This window comes from Typha angustifolia, chromosome 3, assembly GCF_048772165.1.
Source record: "Typha angustifolia cultivar Huaian chromosome 3, ASM4877216v1, whole genome shotgun sequence".
NCBI lineage: Eukaryota > Viridiplantae > Streptophyta > Magnoliopsida > Poales > Typhaceae > Typha > Typha angustifolia.
This window is the reverse complement of record NC_133241.1, coordinates 610,380-629,343: the sequence shown is the minus strand read 5'-3', so window position 1 is coordinate 629,343 and position 18,964 is coordinate 610,380. Positions and strand designations below refer to the sequence as shown.

At 33.3% G+C, this 18,964-nt stretch overlaps 2 protein-coding genes across 3 annotated transcripts; one reads left to right on the top strand and one right to left on the bottom strand.

Annotated features, from left to right (window-relative positions):
- Positions 1-1,745: 1,745 nt before the first annotated feature.
- LOC140779685 (membrane-anchored ubiquitin-fold protein 3-like) lies at positions 1,746-7,631 on the bottom strand. The gene is made up of 4 exons (XM_073124896.1): positions 7,419-7,631; positions 7,168-7,331; positions 4,695-4,865; positions 1,746-2,188 (listed from the first exon to the last, which is right to left on the bottom strand). The coding sequence occupies exons 2-4, from the start codon at positions 7,295-7,297 to the stop codon at positions 2,133-2,135; spliced, it is 357 nt and encodes a 118-aa protein (XP_072980997.1). The 5' UTR covers positions 7,298-7,331; positions 7,419-7,631; the 3' UTR covers positions 1,746-2,132.
- Positions 7,632-9,895: 2,264 nt separating this feature from the next.
- On the top strand, positions 9,896-17,969 carry LOC140779673 (RNA pseudouridine synthase 7). 2 transcript variants are annotated; one of them, XM_073124885.1, is made up of 14 exons: positions 9,896-10,002; positions 10,094-10,137; positions 10,230-10,307; positions 10,539-10,639; positions 11,798-11,885; positions 12,050-12,128; positions 12,269-12,348; positions 13,167-13,232; positions 13,875-13,931; positions 15,395-15,517; positions 15,768-16,009; positions 16,665-16,847; positions 16,974-17,465; positions 17,833-17,969. In XM_073124885.1, the coding sequence occupies exons 1-12, from the start codon at positions 9,939-9,941 to the stop codon at positions 16,765-16,767; spliced, it is 1,125 nt and encodes a 374-aa protein (XP_072980986.1). In that variant the 5' UTR covers positions 9,896-9,938; the 3' UTR covers positions 16,768-16,847; positions 16,974-17,465; positions 17,833-17,969. The 2 variants fall into 2 exon arrangements, with proteins under 2 accessions (XP_072980986.1, XP_072980976.1); XM_073124875.1 differs by having other exon boundaries at positions 12,266-12,348; positions 17,833-17,968.
- The last annotated feature ends 995 nt before the right edge of the window (positions 17,970-18,964 follow it).

Genomic DNA, 18,964 nt, shown 5'->3' with positions numbered 1-18,964 from the left:
TCAAGGGATTCATTAAAAATATATATATATAGGAATAAAAGGTGAGAATGACATAGTTGGAGGAAAAGAGACAAGGAAGAGAAGGTCTTGGCCATGCCGCCGGACCTTGGATTTGTCCTAGGAATGGAGTATTTGGAGGTGTCCTTGGTTAGACTTACTCTTAGGCAGCATCCATTTTGGAAGGAATATATATATAATTACTACTGGTGGATGGGGGAGAATATAATTACTACCACTAGATAAGGTGGTGATCCTTTTCTTTAGTTAAGAGGTCCAGAGAAGATGACTTTGTGGGTCCTCGTCAAGAGGCTAGCAATGGCATCCTTTTGTCCAAATGCCACCAATGGATTCGAGATGGGTATTGCACTATAGGTTGTCCAATCTTAGCTTTTTATATTTTTAAATATTTTGTCATGTCTTGATTGAGTCAGAAGTGGTGTGGTGAAAGTTGATGATCCTAATGAAGTACCTCTTGATCTTAAACCTCTGTGTTCATCCGCGGAATTAAGGGTGAAATAGGCATAATTATTTTAATTTTTAATATCATTGGAAGAGAGCAATACTAATATAAGCTAATTTAATATTCAGTTCAATATTAGTATTAAAAATATGTGACATAAAGTTAATATTAAAGTATTGAAAAATAATATAATTGTATTAAAAATTAGTGATGTTTTAAACCAAATGATAAAAATATTATTAGATATATGTTAAAGTAGTATTTTTTTAAAATAATATTTTTTATAAACCTTTTTAGTATTATAAGGGTTTGCGGGATTATAATCTGCACTTTGGCATGCAGATAGGACTAGTAATTATGTGTTATCATTTCAAAAAATAAAACGGCAATCTTAATTTATTAGTAAATAATTCTTAAATAGTTATATGAAATAAGATGAGAGAAAATATTTAATTAGTATACTAGAATAAAGTAAACTGATGTTTAGAAGAGTTATTCTAGAATAAACCTATTCATATTCCACAAAGTGAAACGGAGATTAGCAGATAAATTCCCATGTTTGGTGCACACATGAGGTGCAAGATTTGCTCTTGGCTTATAATGAGGTCTAAGGAGATGGCTGCAAATTGCATCACTGCATCTCTCTACTTATCAGAGAACATCCAACTCATCAGACTGAATAAGGTTTATCTCACCTGATTTTGACTTCATAATAATTTTGCACCATTTTTGAAGAACTGATGTCAGACAACCAACTAGTCGTAAATAGACCATCACCTTATACATTGCATAGTTTCTCCGAGTTGAGAGTTATCCTCTCTGATCCTACATTGATAGTAAAAAGTTTGGATGAAATCACGATACGATGATTAAGGGTGAGCACTATGAAGTATGAACTGATCCGACTGGAATAAAGCACATTTCAACTTACAGGCTTCTCTTTTTATCTCTTCCCATGAGAAAAGAGAAGTAGGTGCAGACGAATGCAACCAATACAGTAGCATCCATCTTATTTACATGAGCAACACATGAAGTACTTCTGAATTATCCACAAAGATCATCACGACGAACTATGTATATACTATAAAAGTAAAACAAATGTTGGTAAAAAGTAAAAAATTCTTTATACTTCTGAAATAGAAATCATAGCGAACACGAAATGTAAAAGGTTGTCACATAAGTATAAGTACAGAAGAAAAGCACAAATAGTTCCTCCCCTAATCTCCTTGGGTCAGGCACTGTGAAATTTTTAGTAAAAACACATCATAATCTTAAAGCACACGAGTAGCATAAGTTGTTTTGGACATTTGAAACTTGTAAGAATGCGGCGGTTGATTGAACGACAATACAGATGAGGGAAACTCTTGAAACCATGTACTTACTATATACCGAACATATTATGTCCGTAGAAAAGGAGAAAAATTAATAACAAACCAGTATATGGACGAAGTAGATCGAGACATATATTTTATATCTATATAGACTGTAGGCATATGATTAACTTTTCCTATCTCGTTGAACTGGTTAACTGGCTCACAACAATAAAGGCATGCAATAATACAAAGATGACCACCATACTGAACAAACAAACTATTGAGTGCGATTCTGATTGTGACTTCATTCCTCCTGTAGCATTGCCATTAAACGCTGGCAGGGACTGAAGCTGCTGGCTTCATAATATAGAACAAGAACAAGTTGTTTTCTTTGGCAACTCGTCGATCTTCTTTTCTGTTAAAATAAGTAATGGTCAAAATAATGAGTTCCACATAATCTTTCAATTTAACCACTATATTACAAAAGAGAAATACACAAAGACTCTTCTCAATGTTCAAGATTGTAACTATGGAAATGTCCTCAAAGGTGTCAAAGGGATTCTAATCACAGCACCCTAAAGGTATAGGTAGTTAACCTAACGACAACAAAACACTACATAATGGCAGCAGTAGGATAGAAGCATCGATCTAAATGCCAAGTAAAAGGAACAAAAGTCCTAAATGTTACATTTGATTAATACGCCCTGCATTTATTCGTTCATCTGAGTAGACTCAGTGATTACAATAAACACAAAAGGCAATGGATTGCGAGGAACCCAGGCCCCTATACTTAATCTGCAAATCTTAGAAGCAATAAGATAATTCTATAACTACAAAGCCCTGCAAGCCTGACTTTCTGCATTTCTAGGGTCCATTTCCAGTGATAATCAACATATTTCAAAGAAGAAACAATACTTGAGCAATTCAGGATCAGGGAAATCAATGATCACGTATCAAAGGTGAAGAGGAAATTCAGATACAAGGAGACAGTTTGATTCAATCTATTGTCACCTTAATTTTGTAGCATTTGTAAATTAAACCTCTTGGAACTTGGTTAATGGACTGAAATGTTCAGCCATAATATTAGCCTACTCACACCCGAAATCTCAACTAAAGTACCAAAAAAGCAATCAAAACATCTGAGTTATAATCTAATAATCATAATAGCAATTATAATGATCATAATACTATCTCTCCACAAAAAAACAATCAGATAATTAAAAAGGAATATAGAAAAGGGGCAGAAAAGAAAACCAGATAGCCTGGTCAACTTCAAATCTATTCCTGGTATAACAATTGTGATCTTCTAGAGTCTCGGAGTCCTTAGATCTGATTGCTAAATTATCGACCAAAGAATTTTCTAGGTTGCCTAGGGTTATAAAATTCTGTCTAGTGAGGTGACAACTGTCATGTGTGGGGGGTTGGTTGACCTATCAATTCGTACATTGCTACTTCAGACATTTCCAACACCAACTAGCCATTTCTATTTTCTCTATGTCTTCCTCCAGAAGCATAACTCTTCAGGTCATTTGGTTTGAAAATGTCATTGATCTGGAAAGGGAAAGGTAAAACACCAGGGAAGATAAATATACCAATGAGCTGTTGGATGCATTGAGAGATTAATGTCAAAATGTGAGGCCAATAGTAACTTTCTCTCCCAGTCATCTAAATAAAGATCTGGCAAACTCTACGCTATCCTTTTTCTATAAAGGGTTATGAATATACTTAGCTGGACTCATCTTCATAAGTCATTTTCTACATAGAAAGTAAGAAGAAAATATTCTAACTTTATAAGTGGCAAATAACTCCTCATGAAGATGGATATTAGTTTCTGGAACTCATGGAGACTTCTTAACTTTACAAAAAATGGGAAAGCTTGACAAATGTCTAAAGAAATGTAATGTTGACATATATTTTCCACCTTGTCAAAAATATTACCAATTCCATGAAGGCAAACGATAATAAAAAATGCATTCTAATACTACTAGTCTATCCATTATGAATGAGGATAAAAAAGATAAAGATTTCATAGGGAAAGTATAGTTCGAAGACAAAGTCTTGAAGAATATAAAATAAACAGAAGCCAACAATGTCATTAAACAAGCTCTTTACAGAAACATATTAGATTAAACTAAGCATCATGGGGATTTCTAGCCTACAAAAGAACGACCCATAATCTTTATGTAAAAAATGAATCTTTACAGAAACATATTAGATTAAACTAAGCATAATGGGGATTTCTAGCCTACAAAAGAACGACCCATAATCTTTATGTAGAAATGAATCATATATTTAAAATGGAGTTTATGTGCCAAGCCGTGCTAGTCTCCGTGCTGATATGGAGCTCTTTTTTTTAAGTTTTTCTATTTCCATCATTCATCATCAAACAAAGTTTTGATCATCCTTGTCATTTTATGTTCAACTAAATATTACTTCTAATTATTGAACTATCATCAATTAATATTATTGTCAAATGCTATTATATGTTCAATTATATTATAGGGTATTCAATTATATTATGGAGTGTTCAATCATTAATATTAGTTTTAATGAATGTATTCAATCATATTATGTGTTGTTTATATTTGACTATTACTTTATTTTTAATAAAAATATGTCATGCACAAAAATAATCTATAAATAAAACAATATAATGTAGGTTTTAATACATATATTTAAACTATAAACTAAAAACTAAAAATTAACACGCCGAAGACTCAAAAACATCTCTAAATATCCAAAATATTTTATTAAAAATATGTTAAATGAGCATGCCACCAGCATGGCCGTCGTTGATAAAAATATTCAACCACTGTCCAATGCAATAAAATATTTTTCCATACACAACGAGACTTGAAGAAGATACCAAGAAGAAAATTATTATCCATAGATAAAGGTTCAGGTAATAAGAATGAGCTTACCTGTTTTTGTCTTAGTCAATGAAGGTTGCACAACAACGTGCATGGTGATAACCCCTGCAGGGAGCTCGCCAAATGTTGGTCTACATTGGGCAATGGTTTTGTTGTTCTCTAAAATTTTTCCAGAGCTTATCAGTTTCACATCATTAGCCACCTTTGGAATGATCTTTTTATCTATAGACAAACAAAAATAGCACTTAAAATAATACTACTAGGACTAAAAAAACAACACAAAAGGAAACAAAGAAAAAAAAGGAAAAAGAGAACAACATCAACATAATAAGATAGTATATATATATGTAGAGAGAGAGAGGGACAAATATATATGCCTGCATAAATCTGTACAATTTTAGGAGCACCAACAAACATAAAGTAACCACTAATTGAAATACACAATATTAAACTGTGCAATCTAGAAAAAATAGGGTCATCACCATATTACCGATGGTCCACTCAGACAACGAGAAGCAAGCTCTTCTTCGTCCTAGGACTGATTGCAGTTGATAGGCTCATATATTTAGTAAAAATTCAAAAGAAGTTTATAAATGCAAGTAGGCTTACTAGCTTTTTCCAAGTTGCAGCCAACTATAATAGTCATAATAGCAGGAAAGGCATATGAAGCACCGCTAACTAGTCAGCATGTCCTTATGCCTCCTAATCTTACCAAAGGCTCCTATAAAACTATGATTGACCTCAGAATAACAATAACATGCATCACACCTTTTTTTTGGACTCAATTCATCATCAACATATGACTCCCAAGAATGCAAGTGGGAAATTTTCAATCAAGGGTTGCATGCAAGTGGAATCAAATTAAGCCTCTAAAACACAAATTCTAAATAAAATCAAGTCTGTAAAACACTAAAATCGCATCCAAACACTAAGAGTACGATTGGAACCAAATCTAGGTGGAATTCAATTGGTTTCAACTAGATAGAATCCAATTAATTTTATTTGGAAATGAATTGCAATGTTTGGAAAATAATGAAATTGAAACAAAATCCATATCAAATTGTTGTTTGATGACATTAAAATCATCAAGCAGATCCTTTTTGTGTTATAAACAGATTATTTTATCACGTCATAAGCAAGTTAGTGAGTTAGTTCATAAATAGGTTAATCAAGTTGAGGTAATAAACATGAATTTAACTAATTTAATAATCAAATTAGATGGGTCAACTCGTTTATGACATGACCCCAATTATATTAAACTCAAACTGGTTTAGAGCCTTTGGGTTCATATCAGGTCAAAAATTAGCATCCCTATAGTGAATTTGGTGAAACTAGAATTTCAAATCAATTGAATTCTACTAATCTGGGGATTACAAAAGGGTGTGAATCCCACAAGATCAACTATTGTTGTTTAATCTCAAAGATCATATTAAATAAAAAATACAAGAGTAATTAAAACAAATAAAGTTATCATTTAAATGGACGAAATATTTCAATTAATATTCAATATCGTTAGATGTTTGTTAAGTTACACTTAACTCGGAGTGTGGCTTGGTATTTTTAACAAAATGAGGCTTAATTTGTGAATAATAAATATAGACGGCTGTATTCGTAATAGAACCAAAATCTGGGGTGTTATTTGTAATTTTCTCAAACAAAAAGCACACATGCTTGCAGCTCAATATAGGGATATGGTATTTTTGGGTTGTGTAAAGATGTATTGCTTGAAGCTAATTAACTCTACTCTAGTATTTCTACTGACATGTCTCAGTTTACACATCCTTTGAATCCTCAAAATTTGTTGCAAGATAGCTATAAACCAAAAGAAGAGCATAAAAAATTCTTTGTTAGTCACAATAAAACCAAACAAGCCCAGCAATTAGCAACCACCGATGAGAACGCAATAGTCCAATGCCAAAATAACTATATGACACTAAGAATGATGCTTCTGCAACCCAGCTTCCAGAGAACTACATCTAAATTAGTCATTAAATATAAAGAGAAAAAAGGGGCACTCCAAGGAAATTAATCCAAAGCATCCAGAAGATCATAGTACACAAATGGCCAATAGGTAGCCACATTAAATGTCAGACTGCCTATCACTTACTGGCCAAAGCAAATATCGCAATGCCTAGATTAATCCAAATTTACTCACCGTAAAACCAGTGCAAACCTCCAGCAAAGTTCCCAAAAGAAGAAGAAGAGAGGTTTGACTGACAAGCACGGCTAACGCATTTCTACTTTTAGGTACCGGGAATATTTGCGATTTAGCACCTAAAGCCATGCTTCTCTAACCATCAAAATTAGGAGGTCATGTGGCATGCCAGATCTCTCAAACCCCCAATATGGCAAATATTATATATGTATATATATAGAATCAGTAAGATGACTAACCCAAAGTATAAATAAAGTGGCTACCAAGATGGTCAGAACCTTCTCCACTCATAGAACAACAAGATCAATAAAGTTTCTAATAATTCCAAGATTCACCAACTGTATCAATACTACCGAATTAAACTCATACCTTTCGGCCACTCCGATATGATCCTTTCTTTAAGCATGGCGACCGTAGAAGAAGATGAATATCGGATCGGACCGATGTCCGATCCATCATATAACCTAAATTTGAGCTCAACCAGATCCTCCTCCGCCATCTGAACTCCCCGAAATCCTTCCCCAGCCCCAAATCTACCACCGACCACAATAAAATCGAAGCCCTCTGAGTTCGATCCAACCCAAACGAGAACCGAAACCGAGAAGAAGGGAAACTCGCACCTCAACAGCGAGATCCAAAGCGGGAGGAATCCACGAAAGGCTGGAATAAAGAGGAAGGTATAGAAGCGCGAGAGATTCCACTGGTCCCTGGTACTTTTGAGAGCTAGGGTTAGGGTTCGGGTGTGGAATCGTGGAGAAGACGACGGAGGAGGAGAAGAGGGCGACAAGAAATAATAAAGGTATGGCTGTGGAAGTGCGGTGGATAAGGAAAAGAAAGGTAAGACGGAGTTATGCAGCTGAATAAAAAGATTTATCGGGAAAATACGGAAAATGTGAATAGTGTTATTCCAATGGCCCACCATGTCGACAGAATAAAGGTGAATAGCGCGTTGGATAAGGGTTTATGATGCACGCTATTCTTTTAACCAAAATGAAAGAGGAAAGATAGATAAGTTATTCGTGATGAAGACTTATTTACAAAATTATTATTTTCATAATATATTTTAACTAACTAAATGATTAAATTTTATATAAGCTAAATCATGTGATTTATGAGTTATACATAAAATTTTATTAAACAAATTAATTATTATGTTTTATAATTAAATAATAAAATGTGAATAAAGTTATAGATGTGTATAAATTTATCCTTAAAATTTTATATACGACACAAACTAAACTAGTATTACTTTTTTAAATAATTATTAAAATATTATAATTTTAAAACTCCATAAGGTGTATTTATTTGTCGGAAAGTAAATCATAGGAAAAAATTAATAATTTCCGTCGATTAGAAGATTATTTTTTTAATAAAAATATTTTTAAAAGTGATTTTTATTTTATTTTTAAACAAATTTTTTTTGGGTCAAACCTACAACATCATAATGGTGATTATTTAAAATTATTCTTCAACTAACACTTTCATTATAGATAAGATTATTCAGAATTGATAAAAATAAATAAATTCTCTATCATTTGCCAACCTCCTATATTTGAGAGCCAATGAACAAAAACTCCAATGAGTTCATTCAACTACAAACACCACAACTAACCAAAGCAGATGGTAGCAAACCTATAACCAACCAACTTAAGCTGACTACAAAGTTATTTCAACCAAGAACAAGGAGGAAACTATAAGTCACACCTATGAAATCAATGATAGGCCAAAAGAGCAATTAATAAAAAATTACAAAGTTATTAAATTTCTAGATAACCAACATCATATGCCATAAGATTTCAAATAGCTATAAATAAATATAACATAGACCCACAAAGTTTAAATATCTTCACAGGCCACAAAAGAATTAGTAGAATTTCTAATTATTTAGAATCTCTATGTTATAGTCGCATTTGGTGAAAATAATTTTTATCCGATTTAATAATTTAGATATAACTCTGTACGAAACTTGCGAAAGTAACTGGGATCAATTCAACTGATGGAACAAGCTGAGATTTGAATATGTTGTTCCTCTGTGAGTTAGGAATCTAACACAACCAAAATCTTATCAATCGAGTGAATAGATCGAAAGTTATGTATGAAACAATGACTAAAAGTTAAAAGATAGTGAGATGGACGTGGAATATGTTATTAGGGTTATGGAAGATGATTATGATATGGTGGATGAATTAATGCTTTGAACTAAATAAGGTGAGAGAATAGAGCTTTCAAATGTGGCTAGTCGTTAGAGGGAGAAAAAAGAAACGACGAAAGATTATCCTATGCCACAAATAAGAACTCGGGTTGAATTCCAAGGAGGAGGGAGAAGTTGGTTGAAATAATTAATAATTCAAAGATGTTGCCCTTTCACATATTTGAAGGCTACTGAATTATCAAACATTTCTAAAAAAACCCTATTATGACTTAACTTACGCACGTTTGAATACACCCTGATCATGTCTGAATGATCAAAACACATTCTTTGTATGTGGCAAATGCAATATCAGACATTCGAAAGGCTAAAACCTATTCTTTATATGTGCAAACGCGAACAGACGTTCAAACGTACCTACCAAAAAACTATCTTATTTTTTCTAAATATAAATAAAAATTAATATAAATTTAAACAATTTAATTATATTCACGACACACCTAAATAAAAAAAAAAGAATGCTAAACATTTTAGTAATCTATTTAATAAGAAAACAATAAATTTATTAACGTTTCACCTAGTTTGATCAGTATTTTACTTTGATGAACAACTAATATGAACTTAATAAACTGGATTTAAGTATAAGATAAAGTGCCATTTTATTTAAGCACCTTCAAAAAGAAAAATATACTGAATATTTTAGTATTTTATTTAATAGGGAACAGGAAAATGATTGATGTTTTATTTTATAAGTAATATGTTGTAAAAATAGACTCTTTTTTTGTATTAAATATAGGACGGTAAATAAAGTTTAATGGCAGGCTAATTTGGTAAAAATAGTCGGTTTCATATAATAACCATATGATTCATTTGGGCTAGGACCCAAATCAAGACTGAGTCAGATTAGATTGGGTCAGAGCTTGGTTGGATTTATCACCTTTGGGTTTGGATTAGGTTTTTGTTAGCCTTCTCGGTGTTCTTCTCGTCTCCAATGGAGATCGTGTGGCAAACCCCCGCGAACCCACCGGAGCGCCAAGACTACATCTTTCGCGGCGGTACCCGATCGTCCGAACGACACCGTAGTCTTGAACTGTTCTTGTATTTTGTTCGAATTTCCGGTCTCATGCCACCGACCAATCTTTGCAGGGAGGCGATACGTTCGACCGTACTACTTCGAATTCATCTCTCATGTAGTTTGTTCCTCGCCCTCTGGTCTCCGCATTCTTATAAAGTTTTGGTGGAATTTTGGGGGTGTTTTGAATCGTACTGCTATCGTTGTTAGGTTAAGAACAGATGGGCTGGGAAGAACATTGTCGATCTCTTCGCGGAGGAGTTCAAGGGACGACCTTATGATTACTATGTATGAGTTATTTAAATTCATCCATTATTAGCTCGTCAGAGTATGATCCGTATGTAAAAGTATGATCTTATGGCATTACTGACGTTAAATTCAGTGATATTTACCATCTTACAAAGTCTGACCTCGAAATGTGGGAGAATTATGCCTATTGGGACATTTCAAATATTGTAGTCGGCTATACTTTTATTTTGATATCATCGCATCGTTATGACCTTCGTTGAGTGTTAACAGGTAGGTGCGGTGAAGTCAGGGAGAATCCAAGTGGATGGACAAATGGTTCACCCCATGTATGTCGTCCAGTCGTCGCAGAAGATTAGCCATTTCTTGCACAGGTGTGCTCCACTAGTAAGAAGTTCTTTATAGTGTTTTAATATTGTTCTGTTTATTTTTAGAAGAAAAGAACAGCTTCTTGCAGCAGATGATATGATTACAAGAGTTTCACGAGGCTCTTGAATGACTATGCTAGACTGATATTTTAGTTCCAGGAGAACTAGAACACATATACTGAGAACTGAGATCCTATTTTTTGGTGACATGTGAATTCACATGATACAGGGAAATCTTCCTTGATAATTGACTAGCTATATGATTGATTTAAATGTAATTGGTGTATGATAAGCTCTCGCAGCCTTACTCAAGATTATCTTTTATGCCTAAAAGACAGCTATTTAATCATGCACTAATACAAATTTCTCGACTTAGATGATATTGAGGAGTCGTTGCAAGACCAAGTTAGCTATTAGTTATCTACATGTCATTTTCTAAAAGCCATAACTATTGCTACTGAAAAAATCAAGGAATGAAATAGATTGTTTGTCTACTATTTAACAACTAAAGCTTTTGGGATAACTAGTTATTTAACATAGTAGTACAACCAGTGTTTCTATAAGTCGTGTTTGTTTCTTCAATATGCTTTTATTCCCTACTTGCCATTTCTTATTTTTGTGCACCATGGAGGGGCAAGAAACCTTGTTATCTATCATTTGTCTATATGTGGTGTACATATGGCAACTTGTTTTGTTTATGACCCTTTGAATCTTATCAAGTTGAGGAGTTGATTAATTAGTTACATTAACATCCTTTCTGGTTTTTTATTCTCAATTTACTGTTACCTGCTTATCGTAGAGTGGTTGTTATCTTGTTGATGCTTGTCATGTCAAGAGAGATCTAAGACAGTTAATGAAGATTGAGGATATGCAGTTTTTTTTTTCTGGTTAGATAATATGATGGTCAAAATATCTTCTTCCATGCTCTTTTCCAAAAAGTACTTCAATTTTGGATGGAATATCTGATTTCACCAATTTCTTTCGCATCCTCGGTGCCAAGGATCTTCTTTCCAATACTAACGATAAGTTTCTGCTGTATTCTGTGTGTTAAGTTAGAGGACCTTATTATAATTTGCTTTTATTTGACATTATGATTGATATCTAATATTTAAATTCTAAAAATCATACATTAAAATCTGAATTTAGGAATGACTACCATTTCAGGCATGAACCACCTGTATTGGCTGGGGACGTGTTGGTCCTACAAAATGAAGCTGATGTTCTAACTGTTTACAAACCAGCATCTGTCCCAGTAAGTCAATAAGACTGAACTAATTTTGCAATTTTCAGATTCTTTGGTTCAAATTTAGTTTTAATATAGTCCAAAAAAGCATCACCTTAGTTCTTCTTTGCAAATATGATCTTTTGCAGCTATGCGATATGAACAGATGTAAATTGTTTAAGTCTTATCTACAGGTGCATCCCTGTGGTCAATACCGTAAAAACACTGTTGTTGGCATTCTGCAGGCTGAAAATGGGTTGGCACCTCTGTTCCGTATCCTATTAGTTTGATGTATTTATCTTGTATACAGTTATATACCTATGGTTTCTCCTGGTATGTTCTGTAACATAGTTATTTCTGCCTTTGTTGGACCTTTCTGTTTCCTTTGACTACTAATTTCATGTTTACAGCAGTGCACCGGCTTGATCGTCTTGTTTCTGGTCTTCTCATATTAGCTAAAAATGCAGAGAAAGCAGAAAGCTTCAGGCAACAGGTGCTGTAAAAGCTTTTCTGTTGCTTTAGTGAGATTAAGGAGCATTTGCCTTTGTTAGAAATGAACAACCTACTATATTTCTGAACAGATTGTCAAATTACAGTTCTTTTAGTATTGTGCTCTCAAACGCTTGAGGTAGGAGTAACGGTTTTAACTGATAGCCCTCATATTGGCATGATATCTATATTTCAGGCTTTTAATGGGAATTTTGGCATCGGGTTATATCCCTTCTATTGATATTTACTCCCTGTTTACCCAAATAACTACTTTGGAGCCTTTTCATTGTTTTTTCTGAATTGTTTTCCTTTCCCCCTGATTCTCCTTCGTCTGATGTGTTCACTAATTTTACATTTTACTTGCTGTGAGAAAGATTTTGTCCCTTGTCGTTATGGTGGGATAAGAACTAGAATATGTTGTATTGCCTTTGGTAAGTATAGATCATCTTAGTCTCTTTGAATAGTTTGGCATCCCCATATCTATATTTAGACAGTTCTTCTCCCATCAGCTGCAAATATTTGCCGGTGACCTGGGAGGCCCGGACATGCCTATATGGCTCCCTGTGGCTGTGTTCGACACGCATCTGACATGCAAAACGTATCCAAAATTTGATAAATAATAAAATAAAAATATGGTGATGTTTATTGCTGGATAATTGTTTAAGATTGTGATGGATTAATTTACCTTGTTTCAGCTACTCTTTTCCTGTTTGAAAATCTGCACCTTATTTTCTCAACTCTATGTAACTTGTCCCTTTCTGTATCTCAACAGTTTTGAATAAGCTGGTGTTATCTGTATTGACAAGGTTCTCTGTCCTGCAGATTGAGGCTGGACTACTGCAGAAAGAATATATTGCCAAAGTTGTTGGGGTGTTTCCAGAGGAAGAGGTTCTCAAATTGAATTTGATATCTGTGTTCTTTACTTAAACGTTCACATTTCTTAATATAAGCATAGAGAAAAGAGTGATAGTTGGAACTTGGAAGAGTATCTGGGGAGATAATTTAACTATATTTCAGTGCCAAGATGAACTTCAGAACAGTTGCTCTTCATGACAAAGTTTGGAATAGATACAGCAGTCAAAGATAAAGAGACCGTCTGAGTTTTCATATTTGATCGATTCATCATATCGAACTTTATTATTTATTGTAGGTCAGCGAACATTGCAGTTAGGAGATCAGTTAACCTAGAGATAACTAATTATGTCCTTTATTGTCTTCAAATAATTATTTCTGCAAATTACTAAATTATTTACTGAATTGAATAACTACTAGATTCTGGTTTAATTCTTGGTACCAACTATCATGCTTTCGAGAAACTCTTTTGTCAACGATATGAAATTGTGGAATTGAAGTTAATTTTGGGTTTGGCTAAAAAGAAATAAAAGAACAGAGCATTAGTTTCAAACTATAGATGGTAATATGATAAAATTGACTGGATTTTTTAATGAATGAACATGATGCTTATTTTACTGCTCTTTTTTCTAAATTTCATTCATGCTAAGCTGTTATCTAACTGGCTTCTTTCTCCAGCAAGTTGTTGATGCAAATGTAAATTATAATGCACGAGAAGGAAGGAGCTCTGTAGAGGTGTGACAATCCTTTTCGTTCATTATGCATTATGTTTGTGCAGCTTTATATTGTTGCTTTATCTTGTAATGTGTTCCAATGCAAATTCTTACTAAGATAGGCGCTATGTGGTGCTTTCTTTCTTATCAATTTCGTTAAGATTACAGAAAGTAAGAATTTATTTTGATATATGTTCAAATTTTTGCCTTGAGTGATTTAGGAGGCTTTTTTTTTTTTTTGTTTTCTTATTCGTTGACAACTGCTTTTAACTTATTTGTGTTTTTATCATGCCAAGGAGGTTATGGTTTCTTTGTAATATTCACTGTATATGTATAGCTCTTTCTTCGATTTATGATGGTTGTTATACATTACCGCTTGCTGACACTACATTTTAATGATATCCATCATTTTATTGACATTTCACATTAGAAACTATCTCTTATCTTAGGATGATGTGGAGCCACTCTCATGTGCTGCAAATAAAATGCTGATTGGCATGATCACATTTTTGCCACTTGGTGATGAAAAAGAATAATTCCACTTTAATATTGTTAAATCACAAAAAAGGGATGCTACTAACAATGTGTTATGATTATTTTTCGGGTTAATTATACTTAGACTTTCTGAACAAATACATTTTTTTATATACACTCACTGAATATTTTTTTTTACAACATATACTCCCTCCCTGAATTAAGAATTTTTTTACCACATAAACCTCTGAATTAAGCGGTTTTTTGTGGATATAATAAAATGTCATCTGTGTATATGAAAAATGGTGATAGTTTAAGGAAACTTAAGTGTAATTATCCCTTATTTTTTAACACAGCAAAAAAAAAGCAATTGTACTTACAACATAGTGTACAACTTCATAATATTAGCTTTGGGGTCAGCCTTATGTGGAATTTACTACGACAGTAATACTTCCAAAGCATCTTGTAGAACTATCTAGGCATTTAAGCCTTTGTTTGTTTTGAATTTAGGGGGGTCTCTGAATTTGGTCAGGAACTCTTAGCCAAGTTGAGTTACTAAACATCTTTTTATTTTTTTTATTTCTAACCAAGTTCACTCCCCAATAAATAAAATAAAAATAGAATAAAAATTTTAAGAAAAATTCAAATCAATTCTAATTTTATTTTTAACACGATTTAAATCTATCACTTATATCATTAATTATATATACCATTTATATCCCTCCAAAACTAATAACTTTTTACGTTTTCATATCACATCAAATGTAATAATTACACTTTAATCTATTTCACAACCAAATATTATATTTTTTTTCAGTCTAGTTTAAAGTACCTAAAACAAGACTAAGAAATGAGAGCCAGCTAATTAAGTTTGAAGCTTAGCTTCAAACCAAAAAACAACCTAAAGAGACTGCTTTAGATCATATTGCTCTGAGTTCCAAGTAACTCCTATTATACCTAGATACATGAATGCCAGATTCAAAAGAGATGACTTCCATATCTTCTATGCAGGTTTGTAATCACATTGGTGAAGTTCCAATAGGAAAGACTGCATGCACAAAGTTTCAGAGGATAAGCACTAATGGAACTCATAGCATAGTCTTATGTAAACCCATCACTGGCCGTACTCATCAGGTATGTGCTTCTTCTGTTTCATAAATTGTATTTTGACTTCACTCATCTTCGATGCTGAGAATTTTGACAATTTTATATGTGAATATCATTAAGAAGTCTTGAAATATATAAAGATCTACCACAGTTTATTACCATCTCTTCCCGTGGTAATTCCAGTTAAACATATACTTTCAGATATTGTTTTTCCTGGTACGACAGTTTTGAACCTTACAAAAAATTAAGTTCTTGCTTCAAATTCTAAATCCTGCAGATACGTGTACATCTGCAATATGCAGGCCATCCAATAGCCAACGACATGCTCTATCTTTCAGAAAGTGTTTCTCCTCGTTCAGCCAAAGGAACAGGTGCTGACAGAGCTGCCTCAGTCATGCATCAGCCATCTTTATTGGGTCCTTCAGAAAATAGCCATTGTGATGAAAATAATGGGCATTCCTCTGAGGATTTCGACATTGATCCCATGTGCACTAACTGCCCAAATTTGGCTCCTATAGGGTGAGCCACTCATTTTTGTTTTACAGTTGTCTCTAGTAGGCTTCTATTATGAGAAATTTCTTGTTTTTATGTGATATGTTGAGTAAAAAAGCCCACATCATAAGACTATTCTATTGGAAATTTCCTAATTGGTGTTCTATAAGCAAACCAGTCCATAAATTCCTAACATATTTTCACATTTTCTTCCTTTTTTTAAACTTTTGCTACATTTCATTTTTCGTTTAACTTGATAGAAGAAATTCATCTTTATTTATGTGTTAGTTCTCCGCATAAGTAGCAAACACTGTGAACACAAGTACTCTGCATAAGTAACCTTCATTTTTTTTTTGACAATGTCTACCTTATTTCAATTACAAAAGAGAAATCATGTCCATAAGTGTCAGTTCACAGTTGCTCTTTTATAAAACATTAATTGCATTTTTTGACCTAGATAAATATATTTTTCTCTTCTGCATATAACCTATCTGGTATTACCATTGGCATCATAAGCCCATCCGTTGCACATTTTGATTTCCTGATATTGAAATGTACAAAATCATATCTTTCTGAATATGTGTAAACTTGTCTGTACTTTATCCTTTGTACTTACTACTTATTAACATTCTGTATATTTGGTTTTTCCTTTCTTTAAATTCCATTATAACTCTTTTGGCAGCTACGATGGAGATGAAGAGGGTCTATGGTTGCACTGTGTGCGATATGCAGGGCCTGGTTGGAGTTACGAATGCCCATATCCGGACTGGGCATTTGTCACTTGATCTTTTGAACAAATCAAGCCATGAGTCTTCGGCTTTACAATTTCCATTTCAGCTGATCAGAAGATTCAGAAACTGATAAGGTGATGCAGACAAATCATCTGAACATTCCGTGCACCATTGCTGCTTTTTATCTTCTAAGTGTTCATCAACTATAACCAACATATGGATTTCAACCAGCATTCTGATGCCTGAAGCTTCCATTACAGACTTATCGAGCTCTGGAGCAAGGTTGTGTTTCAACCTGAGAGGAGACAGCCTACCTGTTCGTAGTTGAAAAGAAGTCCCCGACCGATCAATTACACAGCAGCATTGAAAAATACTCGAATATCTTTTTATCACTTTCTTCTTTTTCTTAAGAAGGATCTGCCATTCTCTGAGTAAACCCAGAGTAGTCAAAATGCAATGTAAGAGGATAGGTAACCTCCAAACTCCAAAACTTAAAACGGTCAGGTCTCGGTTGAACAGGAAACTGCTACAGACTTTGTGCTGCTTTGAAAGTAATGCAGTAAAAATCAAGAAAAACAAATTGTATTGTGTATTCTGTATGAAGTACCAATATTTACCTTTGAGATTTATCATATAATGATCTTTGACAGGAATAATACTATGATCCAATAAGATTACACCCATTGGTGCACTTCCCTATGGACCTTGAGCACCAAAAAAGAGTGCAGTTTTGATGAGCTGAATCTGTGCAGGTTAGTCTGACATTTCCCAACTGATAGCGTGATTGAAGTCATTAGATGTGTTAGTGTACATCTATCAGTGTAATTGGGTTAGTGACTAATAGCGTGATTAAAGTCATTAGATACGTTACTGTACATTTGTTGGTATACTTGGGTTAGTGACTAATAGCGTGATTGAAGTCATTAGATGTGTTAATGTACATCTGATAGTGTATTTAGATTAGTAACAAAAGAGATGTTTTTTCGAACACTGTACATTCTTAAAACACATGTTTGCTTATATTTCTGTTGGCAGAAATGCTGCCACTTGATACCTCATATTATTTCTCATGCTTGAACCTTACTGCTCTCTTTTGTCTCTGGCTTTTCTTCTTTTCAGCTCTAATCCTGCTGTCTTCCAACATGCTATCATTGACCACCACATGGCTGGACCCGCCCATGCATGCCTCAATTGAAAGGGACCAACTTACGTAACATTACTGCTCTGGTATCTACTTGATCATATTTCCGTATGCATCCATTTATTATTCATGGTTTTCTTTACTTGGCTCTGCATACAATGCAGAATGCTGACTTCATCATCTTCTTCTTCTTCTTCTTTTCTTTTTTCTCTTGACACCAACAAGATAATACCCAAAAGGCAATAGAAAAGATTAACTATTTAAAATCAATGAATTTTGAACAGATTAATTATTTAAAATCTCACACATAATGCCTTTTTCGATTAATTGTTCATGATAAAATATTTTAAATAGTTAAAAACGCCAAAGTATAATAAAATAATTGCCTATTTTTTACATACTTTTTATATGTTGATGATCGATGAACTTTATTTTAAATAAAAGAAAAAGAAAGCGAAATTTGATAGTAAAATAACCTTTGCACGCTGGTTGAAGATATTGGATGGGTAAATGGATCACAGTGTCATTAAAAGAGCAAACAAATGAGGAATCTATATCAAAATAATTAATAGTTCAGGGATTTGCGCATAACACCCTATATTTTAACAAAATTATAGTTTAAACTTTATATATTTGTACTATTTATAAATTAAACCATACGATTTAACAAAAATACGCAAAAAGACATTCTGCCATTAAGATGAGTTGAATTATTTAATTAAATTTAACAAAATTTTAGTAATACGACGACATATTTTTTTCTGCTCAAAAGTTTAAATCTAACTCAGAATATTTTCTGCACATAAAAAATTATAGCACTCGATTTATAAATAGTAAAAATATAATATGTAAATTATAATTTTATTAAGATACAGGATGTTATATGCAAATTTCTAAGATAACAAAAGAAAGGAATAAAAAAAAAAGTGTGGTTGGAAAATAATGAATAGTTTAAGGTGGTAAGTGTAATTAACTTTAAGAAAAAAGGAAAAATATTAAGAAAAGAGGAGAGAAGAGGCGAGCATAACGTCATCCGAGAGAAGATGCCGTCATGTCCGCTTTCCTCTCTTTGGCGACGGCAAGACAACGGCAAAGTAAACTAACTTTAAA